Source organism: Phyllobates terribilis, unplaced genomic scaffold (assembly GCF_046119375.1).
Source record: "Phyllobates terribilis strain yellow unplaced genomic scaffold, ASM4611937v1 Scaffold_12__6_contigs__length_324123572, whole genome shotgun sequence".
NCBI lineage: Eukaryota > Metazoa > Chordata > Amphibia > Anura > Dendrobatidae > Phyllobates > Phyllobates terribilis.
The window spans coordinates 129351789-129370490 of NW_027362772.1; the positions used below are offsets into that span (position 1 = coordinate 129351789).

At 42.8% G+C, this 18702-nt stretch overlaps 1 protein-coding gene across 9 annotated transcripts in view; it reads left to right on the forward strand.

The window, feature by feature from the left end:
• Nucleotides 1–18702, forward strand: part of LOC141172265 (sulfotransferase 2B1-like) — a 462870-nt gene that overhangs the window by 214194 nt on the left and 229974 nt on the right. For 7 of the 9 annotated variants that reach the window (XM_073656276.1, XM_073656274.1, XM_073656278.1 and 4 more), the window contains exon 2: nt 15502–15643. In XM_073656276.1, coding sequence (XP_073512377.1) covers nt 15508–15643 — 136 coding nt within the window. In that variant the 5' untranslated portion in view covers nt 15502–15507. Of the gene's footprint in view, nt 1–15245; nt 15331–15501; nt 15644–18702 lie in introns of those variants that run through there. The other 2 variants (XM_073656275.1, XM_073656281.1) reach the window with 2 other exon arrangements.

Here is an 18702-nt window from a genome sequence, read left to right on the forward strand (position 1 = left end):
AAATTGGTTTCGGCTGTGCCTGAGGAGGAGAGTTTTTCCGGTAATTTGAAGAGAGTTTGGACGGATGTGCGTGGTAATCTTCAGGAGGCTAACAAGAAATCTAAGAGGTACTTTGATAGGAAACGGCAAGAGGTTTTGTTTGCTGTTGGTGACTTGGTTTGGTTGTCCTCTAAGAATCTGCGATTGAGGATTCCTTCTAAAAAATTGGGTCCCAAGTTCGTATGGCCCTTTAAGGTGCTTCAGATAGTTAACCAATCTGCTGTTAGGCTGGAGGTTCCTACGTCCTGGAGGATTAATCCGGTGTTTCATGTTTCTCTGTTGAAAAAAGCTGATGTGTCGGATGGTGACGCCTCTGCCACTGTTCCTCCGGTGGTGGAGGACGGGGAATATGAAATTTCCCACATCCTAAATTCTAGACGGTATAGAGGGAGTTTGCAGTATCTCGTCGCTTGGAAGGGTTGCGGACCTGAGGATAACTCATGGGTGAGGGCGGATGATGTTTCTGCTCCCAGACTTGTCCGAGCGTTTCACAGGAGGTTTCCTGGTAAGCCTGGGCCTAGGGGATCCGGATGATCCTCTTAGAAGAGGGGGTACTGTTACAACTCTCCTGTTAGGTTTTTTTTAGTTTGCTGGTCACATGACCATTTTGCCTATTTAATCCGGCTCCGCCCTCCTGGCTTTGCTGGACTTCATTTGTATTTACTACTGTTGAGCTAGCTTGTTGCTCTGTTGCCGTTCTCTGTTAGTTTTGATAGGTCTTCTGACCCCTATGCCTTTTTGTTGTGTGTTTGTCTTTGACTGCTATTATTTCTGCTAGGAGGTGTCCAACTTTTCCCAGTCCCTAGATCTTGTAGGGATCCCTCCCTCACATCTATAGGTCTGCGTTCAGACTAGCCGAGGACTTTAGCGGGTCTGATCGCAGGATCAGGTTCCCCGTTACATCGTAGGGATCTAGTTTAGTTCTATTGTAGGGACAGATCTTCTCTCTTTCCGTAGTCTCTGTAGCAGATCATAACAAGAGTGCCATCAAAATGACCCCAAATCTCTATCTTTCTGTGTAATAGAAGTAATAAGGAAGAACCCACGAGGGGGAAATTGGGATAGGCTACTCTTACAGAAGGAGTGCCAATGGATATACAGATTGAACACCCTCACTCCGGTGGGACTCAATGAACAGCAGATTTTCTGCTGTTTTATTTGATTCTAAAACCCATGGTTTATCAACCTGCTTAATGGCCTGATTATTAATTATATTTATCTAATATCAAAAATTTAATTATCTAATATATATATGACAGATATGATATTTCCCCTAGGAAAAATAACTGAGGGTATAACCTAATCCCCGGTAAGGGGTATAGGATAACCTATGTATTGAAGGACAACTTGCCACGTAGATTATTTATTAGGGGAAGCATTTTCATTGTTAAATGACCCCATAGACAACCACAATGTGTATGGATCACATAAGCAAAATGAAACATAACATGCTTTATATGTGAAGCTTCAGGAGCGATTTGACACACACATCCTTAATGCCTGGACTCTGAAAGAGCTGCATTACCAGTCATGTATGGGTTAAATCATGGCAGCATGAACAACGCAGCTGCAGAACACTTCCTGACAGGGAGATGAAGTCAGCATCAGATTAGATGGGAGGTGATGACTTCAGGTCTCTGGAGGGAAGGGAGGTCATGCGCAGTAGGAACAGAGACCTCTAGTGTCTGAATCGCGACTAACACATGCACAGTGGAGATAGATTAAGGATACAAATGGACTACAAATGGGACTTTCAGGCATGCGCAGTAGACATTGGGAACCTCTAGTGTCTGAATCACCATTAGGCTATGTGCACACGATGCGTATTTTATGCGTATTTTGTGCGGAAAATTCCGCAGCGTAAACGCATGAATTGCGCATGTTAGCCTTCTGCCATGGTCCCCTATGGCATTCCGCAATTGTAATGCCCATGCTGCGGAATTTTCCGCAGCGTTTTGTTGTCAATTCTTTGTGCATTTACGCATGCGGAATTGCCATCTACAATGCAGTAGAAAACGCAAGGCAATTCCGCATGTGCAAAACGCGCGAATTACGCGCGAAAAACGCATGCCAAATTCCGCATGCGTTTTCCAGGAAAAAGGACATGCGGAAATGAAGCGGAAATTTCCGCTTCAAATACGCATCGTGTGCACTTAGCCTTAGAGCATGTGTAGTAGAAGAGAGGAGACAGAGGAGTATAATGATTGTGAATGAGGCTCTGTCTCTGGATTGTGGAAGTGGATTCAATCAGATTTCACGTGGTGAACACATATAAGGAAGGGGATAGAGTGGCACAATGTAGCTCTCTGCATGATGATCTTCTCCTGATGAACCACTAAACAACGGGGAAACGCGTCGAGGAGTTTGGAGGAATGATGGGGGCAACCTAAATACATATTTCAGATAAGTCCTATTTTTGATCATGTTATTGTCTTGAAAAAGTATTTGGAATGGAGTATCAGCTTATCATATAAACTCAAACTGTGAGGGGGATTAGCACTGTTAACCTTGGGAATATCATACTGTAATATGTGTAAAGCATCTGATTAAGGACTCCATATATAGGGTTGAGCCCTTGACATGTATGTGGTATATTGATGCAGCTTGGGAAATAATAGATATGTATTCATAAGTCCCACCTACAATAACCTTCTCCTGCTGTTTTTAAGATCAGTGACCTATTATGTATAGGCTGTTTTTGTTCAAGTTCACACCTATATATTATATATCAAGAAGTGAAAGATTATCGTCTTCAGTAAGAAGGTGTGAAAATAGGAAAAATTAATCATGATGAATGTATATTTCTGCCTGCACTAGGTCACTTTTATGGGCACTTTACAGGCACTTTATGTATGTTATATTTGTCAAATATGACTATTAAAGATTATCTTTCATAATAAATAGATAAAAGGGCTTTTTGTGTCAGTTGGTAAAAGATATTCCCTTTATATATGGAATCAAGAATTTGCGATCTTATGGTAATATTATGCTCCATCCAGGAGTCCAAATTTCAGAATAGAAATTGGTTGTGCTAATAGCATGGTCCTGAAACCAGGCCACATGTCAGCATTGGACAGGGCTTGGAGCAGTATTTCTAGCTTAATCTTTGATCAGTAACAGGTGGATGAGTGACAGGTGTAGGCCTGGTGCTCTGAGAGCTCTGCCAAACCCAGGCAACACACATGAAGGAGACCCAACTTGGAGACCAAACATTTCCAAGAATTTTGGGCAGATACCACTAAAGTGGCATCAATTTTTATTTATTTATTTTACTCACTTATATAGCGCCATTAATTCCACAGCGCTTTACCGACATTATTTATTTCCCCAGAGTAGAAATAGTATACTGAGACTCTGACACCCCTTTCACCACAGGCAATCCACCAGATGGACACCCAATTTGGAGTCTCCACATTTCAAAAAATTGTTAGTAACATCAGCAGCAGTAGCAACAGCAGGCACAGAAGCCATGACAAAGGTGTCACAGACTGCAATAATGTGAGATCAATGCAGCATACTAAAAACTACATCATCGCCCAGTCTGCCCAGTCTGCAACTTGGGTGAAAAAGTCATTGGAGATCCATGACTTGTTCATCCTGATGAAAGTTAGGCAAACTAAACTTTCAGTGAACAGCCAGATATGCTAATCCATCAGGACACCACCAGCAGTACTGAAGACACGTTCTGAGTGAACGCTGGCTGACGGCCATGACAAAACTTCCAAAGCATGACAGATGACCTCAGGCCACTCTTCCATTTTTCTAGACCAAAATTCAAAAGGATCCAAACCCTCCTGATGGCACTGATAATGAGCTTGAGATACCCCTGTACCATCTTCTCCAGTTGTTCACTGCGTGTCAGATTTGTACTCTGTTCTGCTGTTGCAGGATCTGGTCTAAAAGATGAGTGAAACAACTCCCAGACTTTTTTTTTATTTATTTTACTCATATAGCGCCATTAATTCAACAGTGCTTTACAGACATTTACAGACATCATTGGGAATTACAATCAAAATTTCCAATCAGCATGTCTTTGTCCCATGGCAATTGCCTGTGCAACGACAGTCCAAAACGTAAATATATTGTTTTCCATCTGCATCCTCCTCTTCTTCATCCTCTTCCTCCTCTTCCCATGGGACCACTATCTCCTCCCTCAGACTATTCAAAGTGTGCTCCAGCATGTTGATGACCAGAATAGTGATGCTGATGATGGCATCGTCAGAACTAACAATCTTAGTAGCCATAATGTGCAGAAGGGTGCAGACGTACTTCATCTGTGTCCAATCCACAAGTGTGATTTGCACCATGTCCGTACTGCGTTGGCCCAGGCTATGCAAAATGACATACTGCACCAGAGCTCATTGCTGCTGTCACAGCTGCTGCAACATGTTCAGAGTTGAATGACACCAAGTCGGTACATCGCATATCAACCGGTTAACCGGTAGGCTGAAAGATCTCTATAGCAATGCAAGTCGAAGACCTGTGGGTTGTGAATGGCAGAAGTGAGCACACAGCAACCATGATTTCTGCAGTAGCGCATCTAGGCCGAGATAATGGCCGAGAAATTGCTGTACCACCAGGTTGAGGATGTGAGCCATGCATGGCACATGTGTGAGGTTATCCCGGCGTAGGGCCACCACCAGGTTAACACCATTATCACAAACGGCCTTACTTGACTCTAGGTTCAGTGGAGACAGTCATTGCTCAAACTCGGCCTGGATAGCTGTCCACAACTCTTGAGCTGTATGACTGCAATCTACAACGTATATTAATTTAAATACTGCTTAATTGCAGCCAGCCCTGGCTGCGCAGTACAGAGGAGGGTGGGATTCTCTCTGCACTTTTGGAATGCGTGTCTCATTAAGGGAGAGTTTGAGGGCACAAGTGAAGACCCTAGAGGAGGTGGAGGCAGAACCAGTGGAGGAAATGTTACATACAGAGTTTGACTCGCCAACCTTAGGGATTCCAAGACTCGATGTCTAGTGACACCTTAGTGTCTAGTCATTTATTTCTCCATCCCCTGGTGTGTAGTGGTTTAGTTCTCCAACCCTAGCTGTTTATTAGTTTAGTTCTCCAACCTCTGTTGTCTATTAGCTTAGTTCTCCATCATCTGGTGTGTATTGGTTTTGTTCTCCAACCCTAGATGTTTAGTAGTTTTGTTCTCCAACCTCTGTTGTCTACTAGTTTAGTTCTCCATCTTCTGGTGGGTAGCGGTTTAGTTCTCCATCCCCAAGTGCCCTGCAAGCCTTTGGGATTCCAAGACTAGTGGAGTAGCCCATTCCCTGAGTGCCCCCACAGCCACCAGAGTCACCCAGTGCCCAGCCAGCGGTATGTAATGCCCCTGGCCATGCTTTCTTGTCCAGCTATCAGTGGAGAAATGCACCCTGTCAGTCAGAGATTTTTTGAAGGAACAGGTGATGTTGTCTGCAACATGCTGGTGTAGTGCAGGCACATCTTTCTCAGAAAAGTAATTGTGACTGGGCAACTGGTACTGGAGGACTGTGACGGCCATCATCTTTTGGAAAACGTCTGTATCCACCAGGCAGAAAGGCAACATTTTCATTTCATGGCCAACAGATTGGGGATGGTGAAGTTCAAGCTCTTTGCTTTGGCATGTGTAGGAGGAAACAATTTTTTACGTGACCACAACTTCAGGACTGAGTTCTAACTGCCGTGCTGACAGAGGGTGGAGAAGGGGGAACAAGACAAACTGCTTGACTGTGAGAGAGCTGCCAGCGATGATGTTATGGTGGATTGAGAAAGATTGAGAAAGATGTGGTGTGCTTGGTCTCTGAGATCAGTCAAAAACAGCAGGCTCGTCCACTTCTGTAGCAGCTAATGGGCTCTCACTCACCCCGACTGTAGAGGGTAAAGAAGCACAGGTTCTGCGGCTGAATACCTGTGTGAGAACACTTGCCACAATGATGTAGGAGGAAGAAAAAGCAGTTGTGGTTGATGGGGCAGCTGGTGGTTGGTGAGGCCCACTAGTCTGCATTTTAGCACAGTGAGATTCCCAGTTTAACGCATGTTGATCGCGCATGTGCCAGTTCATGCATGTAGTTGTCAAATTATTGCAATTTTTGTCTCTACTCAGTAGTTTTTAACAAAGTTGGCAGATAATGATAAGTGAGTTGTGTCACCCTTTGCAGTCTCTAAAAAGATCCAGGCTAGGTAACCCTTGAAGCCCTGCAAACTGCAGACCCATGACCGCTGCTCGAAACAGTTGTGGTTGTGGATACAGTGCTTGTCATGGCCGCAACATAACCGCATCATCTTCCTCCTCCTCCACCTCCTCTGTTGAGCTACTCAGCTGAGTGCCTTTGGGTTCTCACCAAGTGGGATCTACAACCTCATTGTCATCCAATCTGTTCTCCCACTCCTCTCCCTGAGAGTCACCCTCCTCCTCTTCCTGCCCTGACAGTCCACGTATGCCTCAGGTATCTGAGTCTCATAAGTATCACCTCTATGCTGATGACACACCGATCTACCTCTTTGGACCAGGTATCACCTCCCTACTAACAAGAATTCCACGATGTCTGTCCGCTACTTTATCTTCCTCTTCTGCGATATTTCTAAAAGTTAACATGGATAAAACCAAATTCATCATCTTTCCCCCAACTGACCAATCCATCAAAGTCAATGGCTGCCCACTCTCCTAAGTCCCGCAAGCTTGACTCTGATCTGTCCTTCAAACATCAGATCCAAGCCCTTTCCACTTGTTTTTGTTTAAGATTATTGTAATTGTTGTTTGCTATGTATACCCCTTTTCACATGTAAAGAGCCATAGAATAAATGGCGCTATAATAATAAATATTAATTATACTGTTTGTACTGTGGGTGAATTCATGCCACTTTTATTGGTGCCTTCCCCTAATTTGAGTTGTTTTGGCTGCTTTTGGGCCCTTTTGAAGGTGTTGTGTATGCGCTTAGTTTTGCCTCCCATTGAATGTAATGGGATTCAGATATCTTCGTCAAACTGTTCGACGAACTGTTCAGCAAACATTGAAAAATTAGTCTATTGGTCCTGAACTGCTCATCTCTTGTGGAGACCGGCTGGCCTGCATGTAGCCACCAGGTTCCATTCCTAAGCAGTCCTCCTTACTGCAGCTGCTGACCCCAGGGGTCAGGTCCGCTGACATGTATAAGGACTAGGGCTCCGTTCAGACTACTAGACACGGATTCGGGAAGGCACTGGCTGCAAACGGACCAGGGGACGAGATGCAGGACTGGCTACACTAGGACCAGTGACTTAGGGCATTACACTACATGTGCGCTGGCGCTGCCAGGAGGTGTGGCACGTATACAGGCCAGGAAGCAGAGAACACACTGGGGACCATGCCTCAGGTCCAGGACGGTGAGTATGCCGGCGTCCCAGCATGGTAGGGGAAGGGGTTGGTTAATACTAAACAAAATATAGAACAGAGAGCAAAAACATTAACCCTTCTATAACATTGGCTTTTGAGTTGCAGAGTGCCAGCAATGTTCACTCTGTTCTCCGGAGGAATTAAGCCAAGATGACTTTTGTTAGGTTTTTTTCAGCTTGCTGCCTATGCTTTGCTGATACTTTTGCAACTTGATTTTACGTGTCTCCATAATTATTTGTATTTGTATCTTTTTACATAAATATTTCTGATATTTATCTTTAAAAATGTATTTAGTTTAGGTTAATTTTAGTGAAATAAGTCACTGAAGCAAAAGTACATGAAGGCAGCAGTGAATATTAAAGAGGCTGTCCACTACTTTCACATTGATGGCCTATACTTAGGATATTTCATCAATGTCTGATCGGCTGGGGTTTGACATCCGGCACCCCCACTGATCAGCCGCTATCGGTGTCAGCAGAGGTGGCCACTGGCAGGAAGTGATTACTTGCTCATCTGCTCCGTCTGCTTGTAGTGGCCGGAGCTTGTTACTGCACATCCGCCTCCTATTCAAATCAATAGGACCCAGGTGTGTAGTACCCTATCGCAGCCACTACAAGTAGATGGAGCAGCTTGGCAAGTGAGTACTTCCTGCCGTTAGAAGCTGCCGCCGTCACCAATAACAGCTGATCGGCAAGGGTTCCGGGTGTCGACGAGACATTGATGACTTTTCCTAGGGAGAAGCCACCAATAAAAAAGTAGTTGACAACCTCTTAAACTTCTGGGCAGCGCTATCAATCTGTTTTCTGTCTGTAATCAAATACTAAATAACTGTTCTTTAGGCCACATTGCCACATTCAGTATTTGGTCAGTATTTCACATCATCAGAGTGGGTGAAAAATACAGAGGTGGTGTCAGCTTACAAATATTGACCAAATACTGAACATGTTAAAGTGGCCTTCAAAGGGGTTTTACGAGATTCATGTCACATTCTAAAAAACCTTTAAAATACAGATGAGCGGATCAGGCAAATTCAAATCTTCCTTGTTGCATAGTTTCTCCCAAAAGTTTCAGTTTAATGTCCCTTATTATGCTTTGGGGTCTCCAGAGCATAATAAACATAAGATGTAAAAAAAAATCTACTTATATGGCTCCTCTGCTGCTCACCGTTACCTGACCGGTCCTTGCTGAATCTTCAGAATGCCACCACTCATGGTGAAACCTCCGGGCCTCTCTTCCTGGGCCAGGGCATCAAACTTTCATAAGGCCCGAGAGGGTTCTGCGCATGTCCGTACTAGGTCACGGCGCATGCCATGATGTCATGACACCATGAGACATGAGTGGTAAGGTGAATACAAGGATTTTTTTTACATTTTTTAACATTTTGATTGTCCTTATTTTGCTGAAACAGTGCAAAAGCGAAATCCGAAAAATAGAATGCAGATTTTTGTCAAAAAAAGGCGAATGCAGATTTTTGTCAAATTTGAGTAAAATTCAATTCCACTTGTATGTATTCACTCATCTCTACTCTACAGTGCCTATAATATTTTAAGAGTTGATCATTTATGATGCTACTTTAAAGTATGTACACCCTTCAGTATTTTCACTATCTATGCAACAGAACCAAATCAAACAAATGAGACAAAAACTCACTTTTGCACTTTCTTAAAACAAGGAAAGTGATCCAATATCACATGACTTTAATTGGCAAAATAATGGGAAACTTTAGGAGTAGCAGATAATTTGAAGGTGAAACTAGAGTCTGACATTTCCCCCCAAAAAATGGGATGACTGCAATGTGTGAGTGGGCAACCTCTTTTATTTAAAGAACAGGGATCATTTAGAGCAGAGGTGGGAAACTTTTTTTATGCCAAGGACCATTTGGTTATTTATACCATCTTTTGAGGGAAGTACATATCGCGTGCATCCTGAGGCTGGTGTCAGGATGTCATCTTTAATTGTACGCACCTCAGCGTTCAGTAGTGAACACTGCATGCACATGCTCTTAGTGCAAGAAGAAATGAAAGGGGTGACAGGCATCAAAATACAGCTGCTGGCCCAAGCTCTGCAGTCCCTGTGAATCTGCCCGAGGGATGGATAAAAGGTCATTGAGGGCCTTACATGGCCCGTGGGCCTGAGGCTCCCCCCTCCCTGATTTGGAGTCTAATTTTTACAACACTTGATTGTATAAGTGTTTTATGGCATGAATGAAGGAGATTTCTTAAGACCTAAGAAAAGTTGCTGATACTCATCAGGCTGGAAAATATTTCAAAACTATCTCTAAAGAGTTTGGACTGCAATAATCCACAGTCAGACAAATGTTTTACAAATGGAAGAAATTCACGACGATTATTACCCATTCCATGAGTGATTAACCAACAAAGATCTCTTGAAGAGAAAAGTGTATAATAGTTTTCAAGGTAACAAAGGAACTCAAGGTAACCTATTAATGACTAAAGACCTACATTTGCTAATTTAATGTTCATGACTCCACTATCAGGAGCTTTAGAAGAATGTGCTAAAATTCCTCCAGTGCAGGACTAATCAAAAGAGATGATTGAATATTCTGATATTTTGTCCAAAATGTGATTATCCATGAATTGTAAGGACTACAAAGAGTTTAATTCACGGGAAAAGATGTGAAAAGTCTGAGGTCTCCTAGGAGTGGATTGAACCCCTTTCGAGCTCTTTAACACAGCCTTAGAAATGTCAGTGACCTCAATATATCTGGCCATGGCCAAACGGATGGTAAACAATGGCAGCCAACAGCCTGTTTAACAACACACTGCACTAAAATACTTTTCTGGCTCTTTAATTTGTTAAACTTTTCCCAAAATATTTATGTTTGGGAGACATATGCAGACATTATTGGTTTTTCACACAGTTGGTGTGCACATTAAAAGACATGGCTTTTTGACAAATGGTAGTTCAAAAATAATCCCTTTTTGGGAAAAGGCAAAAGGTTTGTTGTTGGTTAACTAAAGAAACAATAACATGTATCACTATTTTAAATCTCAAATGTAAAAAGTTTGTTCCCTGCGCTCTAAACTCACAACCCTGAAGAGGAAAAGTAGGCTGGATGAGTTACTCTGTGTATGCCAGAGTGCATGAAGAATACCTAACAGATGCTCAAAACAGTTTGATGTGCAGTTGTACTAGTGTGTGTCCCAGACCAGGCTCCTCGCTGGTATTGCTGACCTATCAAACCACTGAGTGGTGGGAGCAAGAAGTGTGGTGTGGATGTGTGAACAAGCTGTGGGGTGCCCTTAGCTTATTGTCAGCATATTGCAATAGGGGAGTGGATGAATGAGGAGCGGATTCCCTCTTAAGGCCCCGTCACACTTAGCAACGTTGCAGCAATTCCGACAACGATACAACCTGTCAGGGATCGTTGCTGTGTCGCTATGTGATCGCTGGTGAGCTGTCAAACAGGCAGGCTCACCAGCGATCAGGAGAGCAGCGACATCGTGGAAAGAATCTTTCCACAATGTCCTGCTCCTGGTTACCAGCCTGCTGAAGCAGGAGCAGGCTGGTAACCATGGTAAACATCGGGTTACTAGGGGCACACGCGCAGCTAGTAACCCGCCGTTTATCATGGTTACCACTCTGCTACGATGAGCGGGAGTTTACCGCTCACTTTAGCAGGCTCGTAACCATGATAAACAGCGGCTTACTAGGTGCGCGTGTGCCCCTAGTAACCCGATGTTTATCATGGTTACCAGCCTGATCGCTGCTCCCGCTGGTCACACACAGGATGGCAACGACCAAAAAAAGGTCCAGGACATTCTGCAGCGATCAGCGACCTCACAGCAGGGGCCTGATCGCTGCAAAGTGTCACACATAGCGACATTGCTGGTGAGGTCGCTGTTGCGTCACCAAAACCGTGACTCAGCAGCAATCTCGCTAGCGATGGGGCTTTACAATCAAATTTGAGTTGTGTGTGCAGTGAGTGGACGGTGTTTGTGACTATGTGATTTTCAATTATACAATGATATTGTATGTGGAAATTCATTTTATCTTAATTAGGTTTTGTAAATAATAGTGTATAATTTTAGTCCTGCATTTATTCAGTTGGTGTTTATTGATCGATACTTATAGGGACTTATTACATGGGCGATATTTTAGATTAATTGAATTAAAAATTGTTAAAGCTTCTTACTGACCACATTATTTGATATATGTTGTCAATATAAATTGTACCTGTGGTCTAGCCTCTGTAAATGGTTAGGATGCAGACAGCGATGAATACAATGGTGGAGGATGAAGCCATTGGCTCCTTTTTCCACCAATCACTCATAAAGCAGATACGATGATGTCATTACAATGCGTCTGTTGTCCGGTGAGTCAGTTCACTGGAGACTGGAGCGGATCGCCGGGGAGTGTAAGTGAGGTGAGTATGTGTTGTGTGTTTTTTTGTTTTGTTTTTTTTCTTATGTGCATGGGATATGTGCCTATGTATAGAGGGCTATGTGAGGGCTCATACTATATATAGGGGGCTAAGTCTGGGCTTATATTGTATATAGACAGGCTCCTTGGGAGCTCATACTATATATAGAAAGGTTATGTGGGTGTTCACACTGTATTTCGGAGACTCTGTGGAGGCTCATACTGAATATAGGAGGCTCTGTGGGTGCTCATACTGTATATAGGAGGTTATATGGGTGCTCATACTGTACTTAGGGAGGCTATGTGTGGGCTCACACAGTATATATGTGAGAGTTCATACTCTATATAGGGGGTCATGTGGGGGCCCATACTATCTATATATATATATGTATATACTGTATATATATATATACAGTCATATGAAAAAGTTTGGGCACCCCTATTAATCTTAAGCTTAATGTTTTATAAAAATTGGTGTTTTTGCAACAGCTATTTCAGTTTGATATATGTAATAACTGTTGGACACAGTAATGTTTCTGCCTTGAAATGAGGTTTATTGTACTAACAGAAAATGTGCAATCTGCATTCAAACAAAATTTGAAAGGTGCATAAGTATGGGCACCCTTATCATTTTCTTGTTTTAAATACTCCTACCTACTTTTTACTGACTTACTAAAGCACTTTTTTTGGTTTTGTAACCTCATGGAGCTTTGAACTTTATAGCCAGGTGTATGCAATCATGAGAAAAGCTACTTAAAGTGGCCACTTGCAAGTTGTTCTCCTGTTTGAATCTCCTCTGAAGAGTGGCATCATGTGCTCCTCAAAACAACTGTCAAATGATCTGAAAACAAAGATTATTCAACATAGTTGTTCAGGGGAAGCATACAAAAAGCTGTCTCAGAGATTTAACCTGTCAGGTTCCACTGTGAGGAACATAGTAAGGAAATGGAAGAACACAGGGACAGTTCTTGTTAAGGCCAGAAGTGGCAGGCCAAGAAAAACATCAGAAAGGCAGAGAAGAAGAATGGTGAGATCAGTCAAGGACAATCCTCAGACCACCTCCAGAGAGCTGCAGCATCAACTTGCTGCAGATGGTGTCACTGTGCATCGGTCAACTATACAAGGCACTTTACACAAGGAGAAGCTGTATGGGAGAGTGATGCAAAAGAAGCCGTTTCTGCAAGCACGCCACAAACAGAGTTGGCTGAGGTATGCAAAAGCACATTTGGAGAAGCCAATTTCTTTTTGGAAGAAGGTCCTGTGGACTGATGAAATCAAGATTGAGTTATTTGGACATACAAAAAGGCGTTATGCATGGTGGCAAAAAAACACAGCATTCCAAGAAAAACACTTGCTACCCACAGTAAAATTTGGTGGAGGTTCCATCATGCTTTGGGGCTGTGTGGTCAATGCTGGCACTGGGAATCTTGTTAAAGTTGAGGGACGCATGGATTCCACTCAGTATCAGCAGATTCTTGACAATAGTGTTCAAGAATCAGTGATAAATATGAAGTTACAAAGTGGATGGATCTTTCAGCAAGACAATGATCCAAAACACCGCTCCAAATCTACTCAGGCATTCATGCAGAGGAACAACTACAATGTTCTGGAATGGCCATCCCATTCCCCAGACCTGAATATCATTGAACATCTGTGGGATCATTTGAAGAGGGCTGTCCATGCTCGGCGACCATCAAACTTAACTGAACTGGAATTGTTTTTTAAAGAGGAATGGTCAAAAATACCTTCATCCAGGATCCAGGAACTCATTAAAAGCTACAGGAAGCGACTAGAGGCTGTTATTTTTGCAAAAGGAGGATCTACTAACTATTAATGTCACTTTTCTGGTGAGGTGCCCATACTTATGCACCTGTCAAATTTTGTTTGAATGCAGATTGCACATTTTCTGTTAGTACAATGAACCTCATTTCAAGGCAGAAACATTACTGTATCCAACAGTTATTACATATATCAAACTGAAATAGCTGTTGCAAAAACACCAATTTTTATAGAACATTAAGCTTAAGATTAATAGGGGTGCCCAAACTTTTTCATATGACTGTATATATATATATATATATATATATATATATCTATATATATTTATATATTTATATATATATATAACTAGGCTATATGAGGGCTCATACTCTATATATGGAGGTTATGTGGAGCTCATACTGTATACAGGGAGGCTATATGAGGCTCACACTGTATATAGGGGCTAAGTATATAGGGCAGCATGGTGGCTCAGTGGCTAGCACTGCAGCCTTGCAGCACAGGGTCCTGGGTTCAAATCCCACAAAGGACAACATCTGCAAGGAGTTTTTATGTTCTGCCCGTGTTTGCGTGGGTTTCCTCCAGGTTCTCCAGTTCCTCCCACACTCCAAAGACATACTGATAGTAATCTAGATTGTGAGCCCCAATGGGGACAGCATTGATAATGTATGTAAAGTGCTGCGGAATATGTTAAAAAAAATAAAGATTATTATTATAAATGGGGACCCATACTATACAGTATATAGTAGGCTATGTGGGGTTCACACTGTATATAGGGGCTAAGTGTGGGCCCATACTATATATAGTAGACTATATGGGAGCTCATACTGTATATAGGGAGGCTATGTTGGGGCTCATGATCTTTAAAGTGGGCTATGTGAGGGCCTATACTGTATATAGGGGGATGTGTGGAGGCTCATTCTGTATAGAGGAGCTGTGTATAGGCTCATACAATATATAGGGAGACTGTGTACAAGCTCATACAAAATATATAAGGGGATGTCAGCTTACTTAATTCTGCTCAATATTAAGTGATTCAATGAATATTAATATAAAATAATTCTAATTAATTTATGTATACTACTATTGAGCAGCATTAATTATAGCCTATTGGTTCCGGCCTCCACAACAGTCACGGTCTCTAATGAGGAAAATGAATTGCCCACCCCTGACTTAGACCATATAATTATTTTCCCTTCTGCTGGGGAAATGTAAGAGATGGATCTGTAATGTGGGAAATCAGCTGCATTGAGCTACTGTAGTTTGTAGTTTATCAAGAAAAGAGACACTAAAGTTTGTAGCAGTCAGTGATGATCCCTCCATCCATCTACTTCTGGCCAATGTGGGGATTTTACATCTTGGTTGATGCCATTAATTTACTGTTAAGTAAAAGAAGCTGTTACTGCAATTAGCTGAATTGCAAATGTTGTAATCTGTGGCGCAGAGAGATTGGATGGATTCAGCACTCTGCTGCGATGCGCATCCTGCTATTTATTCCCTCTCAGCCCCAGCACTGCCTGAGATTCCTCCATTACTGCTTGCTATAGATATTTCCAAAGTGCCTCAGGAACAGATGCCTTTATACATTCTGCAGTCACAATGCCTGCGACTGAAAACTTATAAACATTGACTGAAAATTAACCTTCCATAAAGATTATGGCAGTAAAACACACAAGGGCGACCGCAGATATCTTCATGGTGCCTGACAATGAAGCCACTTTAGGAGTCCAGCCTCTTGTGCTCAGTAAGCGAATTGTGAGTTGGGGTAAGTTGGGGTACGATAAGTCACAGTTTCTATTCTAAACACTAAAGAGTTAAAGGAACTCTGGATCTTTGAACTTTGCGTCTCTTTTCAATATTCCACTGATAAATATCTCTGAGTATGTATATTACCTTATTGTGATATAAACAATCTCAATTTTTATTTTGTTTACAGTAAGACATGTCGGATCTTTACAAGGAATACAAGGGAGTCCTTTTCCTTAACAGAAGAACCACTAAGGAAGATCTGGAGTTTGTGGAAAATGAATTTCAAGTTAGAGATGATGACATCTATAATATAACGTATCCAAAATCAGGTAAAAGATTATTAAACTCAAAGTTTACATATAAATCATTTCATTTTAGATAACATGGTTCTTCTGCATGGTCAGTGTTTTTTCACACTTTTCTCTTTTTGTTTTACTATATTTTATATACAAAGTAAGGTATTGTATTTTATTTATAAGCCAATGGTTATTTTCTGCCTTTGGCAGCAGTTCCAGTAATATGTAAAACTAGTGTCAGACTGGGCTGACAAAGGCCAATCAATAACATTGACTCTTGGGGCCCACCAATAACATTGACTCTTGGGGCGCACCAATAACATTGACTCTTGGGGCCCACCAATAACATTGACTCTTGGGGCGCACCAATAACATTGACTCTTGGGGCCCACCAATAACATTGACTCTTGGGGCCCACCAATAACATTGACTCTTGGGGCCCACCAATAACATTGACTCTGGGGGCCCACTGTTCAGCTACATGCAAAAATGACCTGACCCTAGTACGCAAATTTATTTTTCCTTCTATATAATATTAATTTGGCTGGGGTGTTTACTGAATGATTAGATTATGTCTTTTTTTCTGCAAATAGTGAATACAGTGCAATAGCACTGCTCATCAGCACTACTCCACAGGGGTCTACAAGAGAATTCTCGTGGACCAGTCCAAGCCTGTTTAAAACTATTAGCTTGTGTAACAAATCTTGGAAGCAACAATTGGATAGATTATGAATATGAGACAGTATAGTGAGAAAAACAGAGCTGATGTGTGTATAAAGTTAACTCTCTTAATTAAAAAACAACTGATCTGTAATGTGATTTTAGGCGGCAGCCATGACCGAGCTGCTGTTCCACAACGCCCTGGCACTTTACAGGAAAATCATGTCCCAGTCTCAATGTGCTGTCATATTTGGGATGAATCACACTCACTTGTAGGCCGCAAACCTTTGCCTTCTCCAGGCCTCCATCTTCAGAAGCCACAGCACAAAGATAAAGTGACACCAGGGTTGTTTCAACAACCAAACATTTACTGGACAGTTCAAGTTCATCAGACTGCAACACGCAGTATTGTGCACCACACTTCCCATTTCTTGTTTCCTTAAAACAGCCCACCCTCAGCATTTCTATCCATTCCTCCTGGACTATCCTCATGTTCTCTGGCTCTCTCAGCACCAGGTAGACCACATAGTGTGAACGATGCTGAAATGTGTGTAAAATTAACTCTATTAATTAAAAAAAGCAAGGGCAAGCTAGCAGCCAACTGCACTTGATATTGACTGTTATGTTCTGCTACCAAAGCTAAGGAAAGAGAGGAGATCTGTCCCTACTATAGGACTCAGCTGAATCCCTACGATGTAACAGGGAACCTGATCCTGCGATCAGACCTGCTAAAGTCCTAATCTAGTCTGTACGGAGACCTATAGATGTGGGGAGGGAATCCCTACAAGTACTAAGGACTGGGAGGAATATGGGACACCTCCTAACAGAAATAGTAGCAGACAGACGAACAAACAAAATAGATAGAACATAGAGGTCCGTAGACCAAGCAAACTAACAGAGTTAGATACAGAGCACAGGCTAGCTAGAAAGTAGATATACAATGAAGTCCAGCAAAGCCAGAAGGGCAGAGCAGGATTAAATAGGCCAACAAGGTCATGTGACCAGCAAAGGAAAAAAAAACCTAACAGCAAGGTTCTAACAGTACCCCCCCTTCTAAGAGGATCCTCCGGATCCCCTAGGACCAGGCTTATCAGGATATCTCCTGTGAAACGCTCTGATAAGTCTGGACGCGGAAACATCATCTGACCTCACCCAAGAGTTATCCTCGGGTCCGAAACCTTTCCAGGCCACAAGATACTGCAAACTACCTCTATACCGTCTAGAGTCAAGGATGCGAGAAATTTCATATTCCCCGTCCTCCACCACCGGAGGAACAGAGGCAGAGGCGTCACCATCCGACACAACAGCTTTTTTTAACAGAGAGACATGAAAGACCGGATTAATTCTCCAGGAGGTAGGAACCTCCAACCTAACAGCAGATTGGTTGACAACCTGAAGCACCTTAAAGGGCCCTACAAACTTGGGACCCAGTTTCTTAGAAGGAATCCTCAACCGCAGATTCCTAGAGGACAACCAAACCATGTCACCAACAGCGAACAAAACCTCCTGTCGTTTCCTATCAAAGTAGTCTTTAGATTTTCTGTTGGCCTCCTGAAGATTACCACGCACATCCGTCCAAACTCTTTCCAAATCACCGGAAAAATTCTCCTCCTCAGGCACGGCAGATCCCAACTTGGAGAACGACCCAAACGACGGATGTCTCCCAGAACAACAAAAAAAAGGCGAACAACCAGCAGAAGAAGATGTATGATTGTTCAGAGCAAATTCGGCAAGTGGCAGAAACTCAGACCACCCCTCTTGATTGTCTGCCACAAAACAACGCAAGAACTGCTCAACATCCTGGTTTTTCCTTTCTGTCTGGCCATTAGATTCAGGATGATATCCGGACGAAAACGACAAATGAATTCCCAACCTGTCACAAAAGGCACGCCAAAAACGAGCCACGAACTGAGGACCCCTATCAGAAACAATGTCAGTAGGAACGCCATGAAGTCTGACAATTTCCTTGACAAAGGCCTTAGCGAGAGTTTTAGCGCAGGGCAGTTTGACGAAGGGAACCAAGTGACACATCTTGCTAAAACGGTCCACGACCACCCAGATGACAGTAAAACCCTCAGAGGGGGGAAGGTCAGTTATAAAGTCCATAGCCAAATGTGTCCAAGGAGCACTGGGGACCTCCAAAGGACAAAGCAACCCCGCAGCAGGAGTATGTGAGGACTTAGATCTAGCACATATAGTACATTGGCGCACCCACTTAATGACTTCCTTCTGCCATCCAGGCCACCAAAAACTGCGACCCACCAGTCTCTTGGTCTCAGAGATTCCGGGATGACCTGCCAACCGAGATTCGTGACACTCAACAAACAAATCTCTCCTAAAGGTCCCAGGCACAAACAACCTCCCATGAGGAGTGTTAGATGGGGCATTCTCCTGAGCTTTAAGAATCTCATCTTCCAAAACGGAGTCTAAAG